The sequence below is a fragment of the Lepisosteus platostomus genome, chromosome 13 (genome assembly GCF_059453375.1).
Source record: "Lepisosteus platostomus isolate fLepPlt1 chromosome 13, fLepPlt1.hap1, whole genome shotgun sequence".
NCBI lineage: Eukaryota > Metazoa > Chordata > Actinopteri > Semionotiformes > Lepisosteidae > Lepisosteus > Lepisosteus platostomus.
This window is the reverse complement of record NC_142623.1, coordinates 28,770,670-28,784,479: the sequence shown is the minus strand read 5'-3', so window position 1 is coordinate 28,784,479 and position 13,810 is coordinate 28,770,670. Positions and strand designations below refer to the sequence as shown.

The following is a 13,810-nucleotide window of genomic DNA, read 5'->3' as shown; positions in this document are numbered from 1 at the left end:
GCACTGTACAACTGGTTTTTCTGGTCTCTAGATGACACACCATCTGCAAGACTTTAAACCCAAGGTAAACTTACAGTAACGTTAACAGCACACACATCTCTCATTAATTCCAATCAGAAACTGGTCTCATTAGCTTTTTAACTGCATATTTATTTTAGTACAGGCTGTGATTTCACAAGGAATTTTTATTCCGTGTTAAACCTTTACTGGCGGCAGTGAATTTCTGTTTAAGTGTACGGAGAAAGGCAACAGTTAAGCAAAGTCACAGACAGGAAGTAAGAGGTAGGCAAACACAGCCAGACAAGTACATGCAAAACGCCACTTTAAGTCTTCTTTCTGAATTTGGAATCTTTTTGAACTCTTGGATTAAACTACTGTCCTTGGAGCAAAGTGTTAGTGTTTTCCTTTCACTACAAAATCTCACAATACACCCCGAATACACCAAAACACTGATTAGCTTTATATTAATCTTCTCTTCTGCCATAGGTGAAAGTCCTACAGCACTGTTAGTAAACTAAAACCACGTTTCCTGTAAAACGTAGAGCCTTTAAAACACTGATGATATCTACCATACAGCAAGCCAAGCACCAGCGTTTTCAAATAATTATGCAGCAAGACTAATTCTTATAACCACCCCTCCCCCACCGTCTGTGGCATTTAAAATGGCTTCCTCGTGTGAAACAAGTCAGCTAGCTGCACAGAATGTCATCCATTTGCAAAGTCAAAGAAGTGTATTTCTATTTGTATGTTGTGTTGAAATTACATTTGCAAACAAGGCATTAGGATTAAAAGTAAACAGGCACTGTCAACAGCAGTGACTATAGTCTGGTCAAGTTTCAAAAACGCTGCTCTCACCTATTAGTATCATCTGCTCGCCACCGGCCAGGTGAAAGTATGGCCTTTGCTATAAGAGGCCTGGGAAAAAGTCCTTAACTGCAAAATATCTACTGAACATTGTGCAACTTCCAAAGAAGAAACGTAGTGTTATTGCACGCTTTTATTTCTCTTTCATTGCATGGGGACTAACGCCAAACAAGAAAAGGTAGCTTTTACGAATCGCAGGACATAATAATAACCTTTATTTTATAAGCTGCCTTTGAAAGTAGCTTCTCACAGTAAGAAGAAAACCGTCAACAAGGAGATGATAAAATTAGCACAATTAAAAAACAAGGGTTTCAGAATGCAGCAGAGGAGGCAAGGGGCAGACAGACACTAATTAAATAAAAGCCTTTCTAAAAGAAGGAGGTTCCAAGCTTGGATTTGAAAGCATTCGAGGAAGGGGACCGACTCCAATATCCTTGGGGACAGAATTGATAGAACATGATATCACCCCCCCCCCCCCCCCCCCCCACCTCCCCACCTCCCCACACACACACACACAACTTCAACTTTTCAAACCAGACATCAGATCTTCCCTACGAAACCACAGGCGGCACTACTAAGATACTAGCCATGCTTCTGGCCTTCAGGTCCAGTGTCAAGACCGGAAAAGTCAAGAAACGGACTAAACAACGTTACTGCTGACCTCACAGAATTAAATGACAAAGAACACACAGCTTCAGGTGCAGATCCTTTGTTTGGCAGTGAACCGTGTGTTCCTGTCCCACATCCCCTAAATAAAGGTTACCTTAATCTGCCTGTATTGTCTGCAGCTCCACCGACAGCTTTTACCTGTAACTTCGGAACAGTCTGTTCTAAATGCATTGGGGAAGAACGACCTGCGCATAACAGAACACCCTGTACCGTTACCAAAAAAAGAGCTGAACTACACCATACCGAATGAGTCGTGCACGACTTTTTTGTTCCTTCATCCGGCTCACTGGCCCACTGGTGCCACTACAGTCTGAATTTCAGGATAAAACACGACAAGTGTCTAAGAATCGGATGATCTTCATTATATCAATCATATGCAAAGTCGGACAGGAGGAAAACTAGAAAGTTTCGAGCGTCCATGATTGGAAGGCAATATCTGAAATAAAAACCGTCTACTTCAAAACACCATGATGAAGCAAAGGTTCAGTTCAAATCCTATTCAAAGGTTCGACGTGCGAACAAAAATCAAGGTATCAGTACAAACAGGGTTTGATTTCAGCTCCAAAATCATACACTATGCATTCCGTAACTGATTGATATTGCATATTAATAAACAAAAACAATAGGTAAGTCGTGCAAAAAGCACGTTCATCAGCTGAAAACAAGCAGACACAAGCCAGCGTAAGACTACACTTGTGTTGCTTCAGTCACTGCCTTGGCAGTGACGAGAACAAAGCACTGACGTCATTTGACAATCGCAATTTATTGCTTACATACAGAAAAATATTGATTGTTCCAAAGCATATGAAGGACTAGCAACACGTCATATACGGTTAAATAAAAGTGTACTAAATAACCCTTTAATTCTGAAGTCTTCAACAAAAATTAAGATTTTATTCTGAAAAAAAAACTGGACAGTCCATCAACGGCGTACATGTAGATCTACAGCTTTAGCAATCCATCAGAAATTCGAATAATAGTGCACACCTCCTCGTATTACAAGCTTTGCTTTAATAATAAAAAAACAACACTTAAGACAACACATCGTACGAAGCCCGAAGTGGTTAATTTACATTTTTATTAGGAAATTGTTCAAGTCAAAAAGTTCAATGTATAACTCAGTATTAGTAGTAATCTTTTGTATAATGTACTTTTCTGCCTTTATTGTAAGTGGTTGATTCTCAATTTGTATGGCCTGAATACCACTAGGGGTTACATACGTACAAAAAAGATTAATTTAGGCTCAGTAGCAATTACAATCCAAACATCAACTTGCTCGCTGCATTCGTATGACCTCTGAATCATTCCATCTTTTATTTTATTGACTTCTTCGCAAAATAACATTAAATAAAGGTGCAACTGTGACATTTAATTTTAAAAAAAGTTAATCCGCTTACCTCTGCTATCTTCCTTAGGCCCAAACCATTGGTAATGGAAAGCCTTTTGTCTTTTCCACTTTCCAGTTTCAAAAAATACAACCAAAGCGCTCCCACTACATAAAGAAATAAATAATAATAAAAGAATAAAATACCCTACCCCCCCAGGAGCGGCAAAGTCTACGTTACCAGCGACAGACGACTCGCCTTCTTTTCCTCAAACCATTTTTACAATAAATTACGGAGCCAACAGCCCTTCAGTGCGATGAAGGAGCAGTCAGATCGGCGAGCTGCCGTGTCTGGGCAGCGTCACGTGACCGCGCCGCTCACTGCAGCCGCTGGGAACCAGCCAGGCAGAAGCGGCCCGGGGTCACGTGACCGCTCCGCGCAAGACTGCGACTGCACAAATCTGCCTTGCAGCGGCGTGGAAGCCCATCTGCTGCCCTGCAGCTCTTGCTGTCCATCGATTATAATGTCAAAGACGTTAGCCCGGAAGGCGCCTCGGACTGTAGGGCGGGACTTGAGGTATACACAGTTGAGTTTGCCGTTTTGACTGTGAAATCGTCAAGTCTGGTACCGGTTTTTTTTTTTGCCTTTGTGTGTTTGTGCTGGGGAGAGATAGGAGACTTTAGGTTAGCTGCTTCACGGTGTGGTGAAACGTTGACTCGGCTGCGTTATACACAAAATATGGCGTGGGTGCTTTTTACGGTAGACAGTGCTCAGTTGCCAAGCTTGCTCTCGTCATACTTACTGGTATGTTGCGTTAGCACCTTCCAGCATGATCTCACCAGCTCTCAGAAGCTAGGCAAGACTTGGCCCCGTCATTACTGGAGTGGAGACCACTGAGGAAACCAGGTTGTTCGACCAGCAGTCGGTGCAATCCCCTCTAGAGCACAATTTCCAATATGGCAACTAACTTCCTTCCAGGATAGACTTGTCCAATTCGGGCTTCCTAATGTTCTTCGCAGCTGAGTTAGTGAAGCAGTTTCTCTCCTCACCTGATCGACCTCTGACACAGAATGGCTTGAGTGTGTCGCCCAGTGTGTGTCGATGCTTCACTTCAGTGGTGGATGATGTGGTTGCCTTACTATTTGTAAAAGTATCTGGGGATGCTTTGGGGTGAAAACCGAAACAATGCAAGATATTTTGATTGCTACTATTGACTATAATAATAATTCCTTACACTTACGTTGCGCTTTTCACTTCAGCACCACCAGTGTACAGCACCCACCTGGATGATGCGACAGCAGCCATAGTGCACCAGAACACTCACCACACATCAGCTATCAGTGGGGAGGAGAGCAGAGTGATAAAGCCAATTCTAGTGTGAAATTCTCCATGCACAGCTCCCAGAGAGAATTAGACATTGAAGCTTACAAGAGATTGGGCAGTCTGGTTAATTGCAGAGTGTGGGGTGGAGTGTAGGATCCTGCAGTTTCTTTTCTGAGCTGCCTCCTTCAGGGAAATAGAGTGCACACACCATGCTGCTGGTGTTTACATCGGAGATCTTGGGCATCCTTCATTCTTGACACTCACACAGAAATTGTCAGACAGACACAGAATAGCAAAATCGCATTTCAGTGAAATGTGGCAGTGGGAGTGTGGGGAGACCAGTCAGCCTGAGTGGTCAGGCACGAAGAGAGGGGCAGTGCCCAGGCCTGAACAGCATCCAGGCACCTGCTTCAGCAGGAAGAGGGCGGAAGGCCTTCCTGGTGGAGAAGAAGCCCCTGGAAGATTTGGGAAGGAGGTGCCGGCAGGAGGAGGATGGTCTGAGCAGCAGTGGGGAACGAAGGAGAGGTAGTGGACTGTAGCAGGACAGCCAGGTTTAGGAGCTGAAAAAGGCGTGGAGCCACCAGGGGGCGGCGATGAGACAATCACAGTGCGTTTGTACCAGGGAACTGGGGAATCGGCTGCACCCCTGCACAGACAACAACTGTTAAGCTTGTCTGGTTCTGGTGTCTGCGTGTCTGGTTCAGACCCTCACGGTGCGCTGAAGAGTGAGTCCCGCAGATCTCAGGGTGAGATTTTATATAGCCAAAAACAAAGAACCCATTCAGGCTGAAGATGTTAACAAGTATCTAAGTTCTGAGTAAAAGGTTCGAGCGCAGCTGCCTCAGCCACTGGCAAAATAAGAAGACGGTATTTGGAGGACTGGCCAAACACATCTGACCGGGTGTGAGTTTTTCCACTGTTACTAGCAGGACAAAGTAGGGATAACACACAGTATGTGCAGATTTTTCTATTGCGCTACCGTCTTAAGGGGGAGGTCTTTTACACCAATGTACACACAGATAGGGAAGGAGCACGTCAAGGAGACAGAAGATCAGCTGCAGGGTGTCTGGGCAGCCAGCTACTTCAGTCAGCATCCCCAAATAGCCGAATGACCCTTCAGTGGCTCATCTGGCAAAGGCACCACTTGGATCAGTGGTGCCTAAATGTAGCAGAAAAACACAGAGACAGAGTGGGGGGAGTGGCCTGTAGGCACAGCTAGAGGACGACTTCACAAGCCTTTAACTCCACCTCCTCGGAGAGCATTGGTGCAGGGCTGGAATGAAGGGTTCTGTAGCTTCTGGAGTGTCCTGCCTGCTTCGAGATGTCTCAGCTCCCAGATTATGGCCAGTCATTGACTGTGTTTGGCTGTAACGTCTTGGCCACTTAAGAAGCTGCTGAACACCTAACTCAACAAGTGATTTTGTGGCGACCAAACCTAGCCTCAAATATACCAATGGCACAAGGGGGCTGTCTCTTGATAACCGGAGTGTATTGATTCCTTTTTGTGTTTTTCTTGATTTGAATCAGGCTTGACAACCAACAGGTTAAATCACCTCATTGCCTGTGCCCAATCAGCTCTCTCACTAATGAGATGAATTAGTGCTTATACAGCAGCCAGAGGCGCTCAAGTGTAAGATCAATTCATCAAAATGTCACCAAAAACATTTAATCAGTGTCCAAAATCCACACACTTTATTTTTCTAAAAATGCACATGCATTTCCACAGTAATTACTTTTGAAAAATGTTATCTTCAATCCTTTAGAGGACTTTACACGGACAATGTTCTCCAGCTGGGCAATATTTTTTTTTGTTACAACCCATGTAAAAACCCATGTACTACGCAGCAGTTTTACCTGTGGCAGCAACAGGATTGAATCCGTACTTTAAGTTTGCATAAGAGTTATGTAAAAACTAAATCACAATGGCCTGCACTTAAGTGGGTGTAGTTTGTTTTTCACAATGCTTTTGAGAAACCACAACATGAAAAGTCTTAATGTGGGGGAAAATGTAATTTATCATATCATTTGCATTTTTTCTGCTTATCGTGCATGTTCTTAGTACGTTTTCAAAACCAGAGTCTCTCGGATGATGAGCTCACAATCGCTCAAATTAGGAGCATTAAAAACCGAAGCGGCTGAGCGGATTGACCATGATATCCTCAGATCGCACTTGCTTGCATTTATTTGCACGAACTGTTCTTATGGAAAGAATTAGGTGTTACATTTCGCTAGAGCAAAAACCTAATGCTGGCATGAACGCTGCTTTCTCTTAGAGTCCCTCCAACTTTTCACTCTTTTCCTCTATTCTGTGAGCTCCATGTCCCTGTATGTGATCTTCGGATTTATCTCATTTGACAACAAAGCAAATAAAAAAATAAAACTTGCTGCAAGTAACGGAGTACTTGATAAAAAGAAATGTGACCAAGAAGAATCCGTTTTCGATCAATGTTTTAAATCGTATAAACTCCAGCCAAGCTTTGTAATCTATTAATAACAAGAAGTAAATGTGCCACAAAGTCCAAGCATTCAAAATAAAACGTGTACATTCTGTTAAGTACAGAACTGAATTTTAAGGGTTTCCAGCGGTTTTAATTATAGCGTCACAGTTTAATAAATGACATCTAAGAAATATTGTATTCATACAGTAAAGGAATAGAATGTGGTTAGAAAGCCTGGTCTTGGAACAGATCGCCGTGACGAAACGAAATGCTGGCTGAGTAAGGGAGGAGGGCAGGTAGCCTAGGGAGGAAGAGAAGGAACGACGAAGAGATCTAGAAAAAGTTTGTGATCAATGTGTATTCCATTAGAACACTCAGTATTAAATTGAAATTGAAATCTAAATGGAAATTTCACTAACCTTTTAGTTAAAAAAAATAGTAGGTAGTTATCATAAACAAGTTACATATGCATCTACATTAAACTCTCGTCTTATTCAGGTTTCATGTTCAGCTTCAAATCAAAGGGCTTCTGTACAGAACAGTTATAAAAGGACTCAGTTGTGTCATTTCTCCACTAAAGCCACCTTCCTGTACTGTCAACTGATGATGGGTTATGCTTTCAAATGGTATGTTAGGGTGATTACGTGTCCGCAACACTCCTAATATCCTCTGCAACCGTATTTTTACTAATCATTCTTTAAACAATATTATGCACCCAAAAACTACATTGGTACCAATGCAGTATCTCAGCATAGTTCTATTTTTATTTTAACCAATTTTAAATTACTATAAAGATTAAAAAATAAAACTATTTTCAAGAATCATATATTTACAGTTAAAAAATAACTGGCTTTCAAAGCTAACAGCATTACACCATTACAGGCTTTGTAACTGAATGTGTTCATTGTTTCTCAATGTTCTGTTTAATTAGAATATACAAATCCAAACACCAAATAGTTGTATTATCTGCCTGCTAGAGCATGATTATGACCATCACAGACCACAGGGTGAGCGCTCCCTGCTGGTCCCATTAACACCTCTTCCAGCAGCAACCATGGCTTCTCCAGGAGGTCTCCATCCTGGTACTGGGCAGACTCACACCTGCTTAACTTCAGTAGGTTGCCAGTTGTGGCTTATATATATAGCTGCTGACCACATGTACCACATGCTTTGTAAAGCAAGCTTTTTGAACTAGTTTAAACCAAGAATAGATCGTGCTGCTCAACCCAAATCTGTATAATGTGTAACTTTACATTGGTTATGTTGACCTGCAGCTTTGCTATATAGCTGCTAGCTAACAACCAAAGAAAAAAAATGGTATCCTTAACTGGAGAATAGTAAAAGTGGGACGTTAGTATGAAAATAAAGCCTATCACAGTTTTAGATGTTACATTTATAGCATACTTTCATGACACACTTAGCAAAGTGATAAAGACTCCATAACACTGAGCAGCGGCAAACTTAGCACATTTTATTTTACAATAAAAAATGATAATCTTTCATTTTATAGAACCTACACTTTATACAAAATAGCAGGGTAATGGACCCTGCTTGAACGAACCCAGCAAATTTAAGGCTCCTCGTGCAGCATGAATACTAGCAAAGGTCTTAGATGCACTACACCTCCACTGAATGTGTTTCAATGGCCTCTAGCACCCATTGGTTTTCACATTATAATCTACAGAACCTCTATTTTTTTATGACTGCTATGCAAGTTGCACTGATCCAATGGATAATAAAAATGAAAAACTACAATAAAAATATATTACCTGTGACTGTCCTTTCACGTGTGTAATAAGGAACAAAGTAAAATAAAACAAAAACTGCTTGTTAACCTTTTACCAATGTTCATTACAACACTTTGCATGTTGATACTGTTGAAATAATATTGCATGGTATATCATAATTCCACTCCTTGTATAAACTACAAGCTTTTATGGATATTTTCCAAATTTACCAATCCTTAATTTTAATATGTAATTTAAAAAGATTAAAAAGGGTTTTTTGTTGTAGCAGCTGAAACATGAAAAAATACACAATATTAAGACTTAACTGTAATTCATCCAGCTGGCGGGAAAACCCTTTAAATCTGCAACCCATCTTCCACTTGGAAAAGCAAATAGTCCTTGAGAAGAGAACCAGAAAGATCATGTAGTCCCAGCAAACCAAACAACCTTCAGAAGTTCTGAAGATAACCATATGGCTCTCCCAAGATGCATTTCAGACTGAGTGACACCAAGAGGCACATGACATGAACTGCACTATACTGCACTGTATATACAAGGAAATGCCTGCTCAGCACAACTGCCGAGTTACAGAAGCAGAAAACCTGGAATCCTTATTATGGAACTGTGCCGCTTCAGGTCTTATTTCTTCTTCTTCCTCTTCTTAGGAGGCTCCTGATCAGAGCTGCTGGTGCTGCTGGAGGAATCGGAATCGGAATCAGAACTGCTGGACGTGGACGAATTGGAGCTGTCCTCACTGTCGCTGCTGCTGTCGCTGTCCGAGGACGAGCTGGAGGACGAGTCGCTATCGGATGAGGATTCACTGGATGAACTGCTTGAATCGCTGCTGCTCGAGCTACTCGATTCTTTTGACCTGTCGCAAAAGAAACAAGACTGCACTTTCACATCGAAATTGTGTAAGAGGAAGCAAGACGTTAGCACACACACAAACGGCATAAAACTTATTTTGTATTCCCAGGTTCTTTTTTCAAGAGTGCCTGCTGTATAAGTGCTTATTATCATTTCTTCAGATTGAGTATTTGCTTAGCAGATGCCCACAGCCTCATGGATTATTTTATTTGCGTAGATATACTGTACAGGTTTAAATGTCTTAATTGTGTCCTGGGTATGAGACATTAATACATTTAAAGCTGGTATGAAAATGACATTTAGCAAATGCGTTCATGCAAGAGACTTCAGCGCAAACAACATATAAATAATGGCAGAGGCCTCCTGAGTGGATCAAACTGTAAAGTTCTGATTCAAGCACATTCAAGGTGAGCTGTGTAGGGAGACTGCTGGTATATAATGGTGGCCATGCTTTACCCAAGTGAGTGCTGCATTTCACTTGCAGATTTAGTCAAACCCTGATAGATACTTTATTGATCCCATGAGGGACCAATATAAGGGACTATATGATAAAAAACTGTAAATGTAACTGATTATTACTAAATAAATGATTAAATTGAGGGTGGCATGGTGATGCAGTGGTTAGCATTTCTGCCTTAAAGTGCTGGAGCCCTGAGTTCAATTCCAGACCTAAGGTGTTATCTGTGTGGACCTTGGATGTTCTTTCCACAATTGCCTGGGTTTGCTCTGGGTGCTCCAGGTTCTCCCCACAGTCCAAAGATTTACTTAGTTGGCTTCTGGAAAAACTGGCACTGGTGTGAGTGTGTGCATGTTTGTGACTGGACACCCAGGGTGTATCCTGCCTTGTGCCCACTGCTTGCTGGAATAGCTGCAGTCTGGATCTAGCTCCCCCATGACCCTAAATTGGATAAAGTGGTCAGAAAATGGATGGCTGAACCAAATATGGAACTTTTCCAACTTACAAATAACTCTCAGCAAACCCTAAGACCTCTCGGGAGGATTGCAAGTTTGCGGTGCTTATGGCAAAGAATGTGCCTCGCCTCCAAATGACACTGAACCTAAGAGAATGGGGCTGTGTTGTCTGTTGTGTGTTGAAAGATGAGTCGCTCTAAGGTCGGCAGGTCAGAGGAATCTTCCTACATTTCCTCATTCTTTCCTGTTTGACGTCATGGAGCTCACAGCTGTAAGCTGAAATGTGAAAAACACACACCTGGATTTTTTTTAAATGATTGCTATTGGAGAATCCCTTCTAACTCATACACACCTTGTCCAAAAAAGAACTCCAAAACTACATTTGAGAGTGCATGAAAGTTAATAAAAATTCCAAATACCTTTTCTTCTTTACCTTCTTTTCACAAGAGCCCTCTGTGCCTGATCTAGAAAAAATAAATTATAGAACAGCTAAATGACTCCTTAAAGTTTCTTTGTTTGCACCTATAAAATACAGCTTATATTTGTCAAGCTCAGAAGCATCTAAATCACTGGTTTTTAGTCCTTGGTACCCATGTCTTCCGGTTTTCATTGAAAAAGAGCTCTTCAACACTAGTGGTGAGTCATACTTTTAATTGATGTGCTGGTTTCAATTTTTTTTTATAATACCCTGTATCAGCAATATTTTTTCCAATCTAAACTAAAAGAACTATAAGTGTTTGAGGTGGGTAGCTGCATCAGCATGCGTAGTCTGCAAAGGAACAAGTAATAGGTTTATTCTATGCTGAAAAGAGAAGAGAGAAACCTCAACGTTTCAGCTGTGGAGCCTTCTTCAGGTGTGAGCCTTCTTTACACCTGAGGAAGGCTCCACAGCCGAAATGTTGAGCTTTCTCTCTTCTCTTTTCAGCATAGAATAAATTACTTGTTCCTTAACGGAACTATATGCCGTTTCCACTCAACTTGCCTATATGATCAAGTTAAAAATGATAAACAAGCACAGGTAGGAATTTATCAAACATTAATAACTACCGACCTAAACAAACCCCACGGCACCATTTGTGTTGCCCTAGCAAAATACCACTCAAGAATTTTCAAGGTCATAACCTGGCCTACTTAAACCTTCTGTTCAATTTAAATGGTGAAATAACTTTTCACATCTCCACCTAATGAGCTGTATAATGAGGCTGCTGGTGCATAATGGTGGCCATGCCTCACACAAGTGGGTGCTATATTTCATTGGTGGATGAAGTGGGTCCCTTCATATATATAAGTAACTCTGGGATTTAAAAAGCTATATACATGCAATTGATTATTATTAAATAAAGAATTCAATGGAAACTTTTTCAAACATGTATATATATAATTATTTTAAAACACACCAGAAGCCTTTAGATGGCACTACTAGTTATTTTTTAAAATAATACCACATTAAATGTGATCAAAACAGGGGTGAATGCTCTGGGATTTGACAGAGGTGAAAAGCACTAATTACAGTGTTTAAAAAAGTAGCTAAACTTAAATATATACAGATCCACAATACACATCAGAGTGACCAGTGAATAAACTAAGGCAAAAACAGATTAAGATTCAGACACTAGGAATTTGAAAATCTCTCCCATGCTCTTAAACTGTACTGTGGACCACAGGGCAAACTTCAAAACAACCATGTAAATATCCCTACAAGATTAGATGAACACCACAATGAGACACAACCAACTCATGCTATGAAGATAAATTTAAAAAAGAGAATATCCTTGGGCAAGTATTTGGTGTATTAAGCTATAACAAGTGCATCTTCCTTGTTGTCAAAACACTGCTTACAATTTGCAACAAAGTCTTAAAGAAATGAAAAACTATACTATTGTAAATTATGTAACAATGGAATTATACATCAAATCTACAGGAAATACAAACATCATTCTGCTGTAATTGAGTGAGGATACTTTTACTAAAAATTATTCTATACTTTTTATATATTTTTGTGAGCCTGATCCTCTATGTTGTGCGCATTTTAAATGTATAATGCAAATAGTTGTATATAAAATACTACACAACAATATAAATGTATATTTTTCTTATGTTGTTATTATTATTATTAGACCATAGTTTTAAGCACAGGAATGGGAACTGAAAATATGCACTCAGAACCCAGAATGTAAGGAAAACAATACACAAAAGAACCTGCATAGTATTCACGGTTTTTGGTCACAAAAAATAAGATTTTGTTTAAGTGGGAGGTCCAAATTCTAACGTGTAACTCACTTTTAAAAATAACATAGCTTAATAAAAGCGTTCTCTGTTGTTTACAGTGTCTATAAATCTATTTGGAATTTACCTTGGTATGATGGCCAGTGTTTTCTCATTCTCTTTCAGCTTTTTCTTCATTTCCGTGGTCCTCGACGGCCTGTGGAGGTATTTTCGCTTCCCTGTGCATTCATATGTCCAGTGACCAAATTCCAAACACTTCTGACATCGAACATGTTGTTTGTTAGCTTCTCTGTGAGTGAAACAAAAGCACGATGAAGACATCTACTGCACACAGCATCTCACGCGCCAAATCTCCACCGTATCATTGTATATGACGATACATTACCACGTTCAAACTCAAAATAAGACACTGTAATTCCAGTATTACTTCCCGAGTTTCCCAATCCAAAAAAAAAGGACATTATGCAAACTGATACGCAAACAGCACTCAATCTGAGTGATTCACAATACTACTCAAACACTGCTGCCGGTTAATTTTTTTAATCAAATAACATGGTATTTCTTGTCTTTATATATTTCACAATTGCGTCCTGTAACCCATATCATAAAATAATTGAGTTAACACTTTAAATCCACACACAGAAAGAATTCTAACAAAATATCAATAAATAAATATTTAACTTACGCCTGCCTGCGTGCAATTAACCTGTGCATGGGCGTCGCCATCTTGAATCTCCGGTGCGGAAGTGGAACATGGGAAATGATTAGTCCTCCCAGCTTGGAGGAATTGGGAGGACTATACAGTACTTTTTATGCAGTACTGAAAACTAGTTAGTTTTCAATAGTACCCGTTTTTGATGTACACTTTCACTCGACGTGTTTCAGAAGTAAAATAAATGCTCAATGATAGGCAAGATGTAGATTACTATTGAATCATATTTGTCAAAAATATCACATTTATTGACTGTTGTATCTCAAGAAGTCCAAACTATCAACTATGGTTCGTGTCTGAAACTGAAAATTACAGTTTCACTGTATTATACAATAGTCCTTGTTCAGATCTAAGGACTAGCTCATCCTTGAATTTAATCTTCTAAATCTACTGATATCTCTATTGCTGAGCCTGGTCATCACTGAGAAAACAGGTTACTACTGTAGGTGGCTTTTTAGAATCCTCACACTTTTATAGCACTTTTCTGGACACTTCACTCAAAGTACTTTAAAGATAATGAGGACTCCCCTGGATGATGCGACGTCACACATCAGCTATCAGTGGGGAGAAGAACGGAATAGTAAAGCTTTTCTATTAGAATTAGTAAACATAATTCATAAATGGGGATTATTAGGAGGCCATGATTGATAAAATCCAGGCAGAAATTTGACCAGGACAACAAGGCCCCTACTCTTTTCAAGAAATGTCCTGGGATATTTTAATAACCATGGAGAGTCAAGACCTCAG

At 40.3% G+C, this 13,810-nt stretch overlaps 2 protein-coding genes across 4 annotated transcripts in view; both read right to left on the bottom strand.

Annotated features, from left to right (window-relative positions):
- Positions 1-3,225, bottom strand: part of aff4 (ALF transcription elongation factor 4) — a 32,311-nt gene extending 29,086 nt beyond the window's left edge. For all 3 annotated transcript variants that reach the window (XM_088604020.1, XM_088604018.1, XM_088604021.1), the window contains exon 1: positions 2,931-3,225. The gene's annotated coding sequence lies outside the window, so the exon portion shown is untranslated. The remainder of the gene's footprint in view (positions 1-2,930) is intronic.
- Positions 3,226-8,069: 4,844 nt separating this feature from the next.
- Positions 8,070-13,179, bottom strand: zcchc10 (zinc finger, CCHC domain containing 10). The gene is made up of 4 exons (XM_088604025.1): positions 13,037-13,179; positions 12,479-12,640; positions 10,545-10,589; positions 8,070-9,217 (listed from the first exon to the last, which is right to left on the bottom strand). Exons 1-4 carry the CDS (start codon positions 13,075-13,077, stop codon positions 8,986-8,988), a joined length of 480 nt encoding a protein of 159 aa, XP_088460151.1. The 5' UTR covers positions 13,078-13,179; the 3' UTR covers positions 8,070-8,985.
- Positions 13,180-13,810: the final 631 nt, after the last annotated feature.

Bases quoted from the DNA above. Each gene is read 5' to 3' on its own strand.
- zcchc10 (XM_088604025.1), bottom strand. From the start codon at position 13,077: ATGGCGACGCCCATGCACAGGTTAATTGCACGCAGGCAGGC. The intron at 10,590-12,478 runs GTAAATTCCAAA...TATTTTTTCTAG, and splicing joins ACACTGGCCATCATACCAAG to ATCAGGCACAGAGGGCTCTT. The intron at 9,218-10,544 runs GTATTTGGAATT...CTTTTGCGACAG, and splicing joins AAGAAGGTAAAGAAGAAAAG to GTCAAAAGAATCGAGTAGCT.